The following is a 4,714-nucleotide window of genomic DNA, read 5'->3' as shown; positions in this document are numbered from 1 at the left end:
GCTGACGCCTTAGCAAAAGAGGAACTGAGCAAAAATAGATCTCCACTGGAATCTTTTTGATAGAGCAAAAGTAAATGCCCATTTTTATCCCCTAGCTCTTTCAGTAAGATCTTGCATGAGAACCCTGCCCCTCCACCCGAAATCGTCTCTGAGGAAAATCTTGATGAAAGTGAAATAAAATACCACTCTCTCTTCCCTCATCAGGTTGATCTTCAAGGTAAAAATCCGACCAGGAAAGGTCTTTCGTGAAGAAACTACAGCGTGGAATTGCAAGACACCGCGAACGCAGGTACTTGGAGACTGGCGACAACAACTGTATGCATTAAGGCGAGAGGAAGGAAAGCTCCAGGAATCGTCTGCCCGTGTTTGCTCTGTTGGGGAGGAAAGCAGGTCATTTTCTCTGGGAGGAGAGCGTGTGGGGTGAGGATGGAGGCCACCATTTCGGAAATCCAGGTGGAGCACAAGGAGGAGAAGCCATCAGCAGAGGACAGTGCTCAGGACGGGAGGCGCGAGGACCGAGCGGCCGTGCTCTGCTTCAAGAGAAGGAAGAAAAGCGCCAAAGGGCCCAGGGCCCCCGCCGCCTCCGACTCGGGCTCGGGCGGCGCTGCGCCCGGGGGGCAGCCGCTGCGCGGGGCCTGGGCCTCCTTCCAACGCCTGGTAACGCCCCGGAAGCGGCCCAAGCCCGGCAAGGCCAAAGGTCAACCTGGAACCCAGGCCGAGGCCGTGGGTCCTTCCAAGAAAAAGGCACCGTCCAGACTGAAAATCCCCTGCATCCGATTCTCAAGAGGCGGGAAAAGAAGCAGTCGTTCGGAAGGCGCCGAAGAAGACGCAGCCTGCGGCCCGGGAGGCCGGGCGGAGGCTGAGCATCCTCCGCACCTGAGCCCCCAGGCGCCCTTGACCGCGGGGCCCGCCCAGGAGCCCAGGGAGGATGTCCCCCAGAACGGCGACGAGCCAGCCGACGCCCACGTGGGCCGCGCTGTGGCTGCTTCTGGGAAGAGAACGGTTTCCGTGGAGCTTGGCTTGGAGGCTGAGCACGCCGCCATGCCACCAGAAGCGCCCCCTCTGCAAAGAGAGGCCGAGGCGAGCCCGGAGCCGCCAGGCGCGCGGCCCGAGCCAGCAAGCCCCTCCGAGGCCTCAGAAACGCAGCTCCCAGGGCTTTCGGAGCCGCCTCCCCCGGCCGCAAGCCCCGAGCAGCCTGCTGGGGACGCGGCCCGAGACGGCCTCCTGGACGGCAGCCCCCCTCGGGAAGGCCCCGAAAGAGGCGCGATGGCGGCGGACGAGCGGGAGCCCGAGCGTGCGCCAGCGGACACGGGCGCATCCGACAGGGAAGAGAACGAGGTGGAGCAGGAGCAGCGCAAATCGGAAGAAAGCAAAAGGATGGAGCCCATTGCCATCATCATCACGGACACGGAGATCAGCGAATTTGACGTTACCAAATCGAAAAATGTCCCTAAGCAATTTCTAATCTCAATCGAAAGGGAGCCAGGCGGGGTCTTCGCCAACGACGGTGGTTTTGAGGGCAGAACTTCAGAACAATACGAAACGCTCTTAGTGGAGACGGCTGCTTCTCTGGTCCACAATGCCATCCAGTTGTCCATAGAACAGCTCGTGAACGAAATGGTCTCCGACGACAGCAAAATGAACAGCCTCCTCCAGTGACTTCCCGCCGAGTGCAGGAGGGAAGTCAGGCTCCAAGAGGGCGGAGGTGATGTAGTTGTGGCATTTGGGGGAATCAGTTTATCATCTGTGACATTTAAAGTAACAAGCCCACCCTAGAAGGTGCTGAAGAATGGGTAGAGTGGATAAAGCCCGCCCTGCACAATCAGCGACAGGACCACTGCAGGCCGGGCGCTCCTGGACCGCAGGAGTCAGTCCTGAGCAGGACCAGGTGACATCAGGGAGCTGCCACAACGGCAGGTGGATGGCTGCTTTGGGGAAGGAAGACATACTCCGGGAGCACTTTATGTCATACGCGCTTTTATCAACTGATGTCCGAAAATCTGATTTCCTTTTGATAATTCAAGCCTGTGTATAGGCTGACATTGCTTTCAGTTTTAAACTTTTTTTTCTTTCTCTTACAGTGCATTTTTATATTGTTTAAAATGGTGAATATGCTGAGCTACTTTTCCCGAATGTGTGATTTATGGTTGTGACATTCCCGGGCAATGATCTTACCTCAAAATACGGATTAGATTTTCCCAACCTGAAAACAACGAAGAGAAGGAGGCGAGAATAATGCTGTGTTTCATTCCTGAGAAGGAAACCATCCTGAGTTACAAGGATCCAGACCACATAGGATCCATCTTGCAGGATTCCGTCTTGAAGAACTATGTTCAGCAGCCCCTCCTCGAAGAAAGGGGGATGGGTCCAAGGCCAGCCTGGTAGTTAATGCCCTCTGGAATCATAATAATTTAGTAAAAATATGACTCACTCTCAACCAAGAATGAGCCGCATACATGGTTGCATAGTGAAATGTAATTGCTAAAGCATGTATCTTAAATGCCCGTGTTCGTTCATGGTGCCTCTGTGTTGAGGGAGACGAGAGAAAACATTGTATCTGGGTTTAGCGCAGCAGTATTTCCACTCCACCTAATCTGTGGCCTAGAGGCTCTGAAACCCACAGGGGCAGTTTTATTCTGCCCTCCCAGGTTGTTGTGAGTCAGAATTGACTCAACGGCAGTGAGGGTTTTTGTTTGTTTTGAATCTTTTACTTAAAAAGAGGAAGGAGGTGGCAAGGGGAGAGAACTTTACACATGAGAAGAGTTTGTATTTTTATTCAGGTGTCTAAAAGAGGGACATTTGCTCTCATCTGTGACAGCATTTTTTAAGCAAAGTAGTTCGATTTCAATCTCTCCTTGTGCGACATGGCCACGATCCTATGCTGCACTTGCTTCCCCGACAGGTTTAAAAGGTACAGGCCCCACTGTCCAAACTGAGTGAGGGTCGTCCCTGCTTTGAAAGCAGCGGAAGGAATAAAGAGTTTCCACGTGCGAACGAGTTTCTTGTCGAAAGAATATAGAGGATTGTAAAGGACCTGTGTGCATTCTTGCGTAATTTTTGGACTCTGTATAGAAAGTGTGTGTTTCTTTGTCATCTGGAATCTTCATTGAGACTGCTGGCAGAAGAAACTAATCTGACTTTGGATTTGACCCAAATAATATTACTATTGAGACTCTTTGCTGGAATGCAAGTCTTAACATCAAAATATGTATTGCATTTCCCCAATTTTCCTGCTTCCATACTTGTAATCAAAGAGCTTTGGTGCTCTGTGCTTCGGCCCTGAGCTGCTAACCTCGAGGTCATTGATTCAAACACACCTGCTTCCCCTCAGGAGAAAGATGAATCAGTCTGCCCCTATGAAGATTTACATTCTCAGAAACCCTATATAGTGTTGCTAGGTTGCTATCAGTCAATCAATTGGATGACATTGGCATTGGGTTTATATGCTTATAATCTTGAACAAGGGGGGGGCATGGCGCGGCAGGGAGAGTCATTTAAAAGGTGATTTTTCAAAACACAAGTAATCAATTAAAAAGAATGCTAAGTCATCCTCTAAAAATACTACATGTGGTGCTAATGGACTTGAGCAGCTACCAGCAATTAAACCGTGTTTAAAAGGGCACAAATTTTCAAACCCGATTAAGTAAAATTTTAGTAATCTCATGAATTATCAAAAATAAGTACAGCAATTATCAGTTACTGAAAATACTTGCAAGATTGAGGTATGTTTATTTGAAATCTTTAAAAAGGCAGCCAGAGAACTGCTAGAACTATTTTGAACTGAACTTTGAATGGAAACTAATCCTGTAGTCTCGTTTCAACACAATGACCACTTGACTCACAAGGACGAGTTGACTCATAAAATAAATGATATCACCCATGGGGGGAGGCAGATAGCAAGTAAATATGTATGATTTTATATATGTGCTTTTGTTGTGAAGGAAATAACCTTTTATCTAACTAGCTCTAGGTTTCTACTTTTCCAACTGTGGTTTGATATATTTTTATTCAGTTGTATTATGAGTGGCTCTTTTTTATGATGCGATGTATATTCCGTTGACATTTATTGTTAAGTGGCTTCTCCTCAACTGTTCCGACCGAGACAGACTCTGGAGAGTTCAATGAGCACGAGTCCAGTTAGAAAAAGGAATCTAGCGATTAGCTGGTCTGAACTCGACTGCATCTGCTGTGCTGTGTTAGTGTTCTGCTCGATCGTGTTATTTTACTACAGTGATGTCTATGGTGACCCATACGGTTTCATTATTGTGGAAATGAGCAAAAGCCAGATGCCTTAGTCTCTCGGAAAGGGTTTAAAGAATTATGATAGTATTTACCTACTGAGAGTTTGATAGTTTGACCTATCATGCAAGATATAAATAGGCTTTTATTCAATTTGCATCCACTTGACAATATTAAAATAATCATTTGAAAGTTGGGTAAGAGGCTCCTGTTAATTTTGCTGATATGAATATTGCTCTTAATGAACATTTATAAAATAGCCAGCATTCTGTTTTGTTCTTAGAATTTTACAAGATTGGGTGGTTCACAGGCTGCTTGTTAAATTTTTCAGCATTATCACCTCCACTTTTTTTTAAATCATTTTTTCGGGGGCTCGGACAACTCATCACAATCCAAACATCCATCCATTGTGTGTGTCAAGCACATTTGCACATTTCTTGCCCTCATCCTCACCTCAAAACATTTGCTTTCTACT

The 4,714-nt window shown here is 47.8% G+C and overlaps 1 protein-coding gene across 1 annotated transcript; it reads left to right on the top strand.

Annotated features, from left to right (window-relative positions):
* The first annotated feature begins 209 nt into the window (after positions 1-209).
* Positions 210-4,410, top strand: AKAP5 (A-kinase anchoring protein 5). Its single transcript, XM_075531573.1, has one exon. The coding sequence runs from the start codon at positions 427-429 to the stop codon at positions 1,657-1,659; it is 1,233 nt and encodes a 410-aa protein (XP_075387688.1). The 5' UTR covers positions 210-426; the 3' UTR covers positions 1,660-4,410.
* The last annotated feature ends 304 nt before the right edge of the window (positions 4,411-4,714 follow it).

This window comes from Tenrec ecaudatus, chromosome 14 (genome assembly GCF_050624435.1).
Source record: "Tenrec ecaudatus isolate mTenEca1 chromosome 14, mTenEca1.hap1, whole genome shotgun sequence".
In the NCBI taxonomy this organism is placed as follows: domain Eukaryota; kingdom Metazoa; phylum Chordata; class Mammalia; order Afrosoricida; family Tenrecidae; genus Tenrec; species Tenrec ecaudatus.
This window is presented reverse-complemented; position numbering and strand designations above follow the sequence as displayed.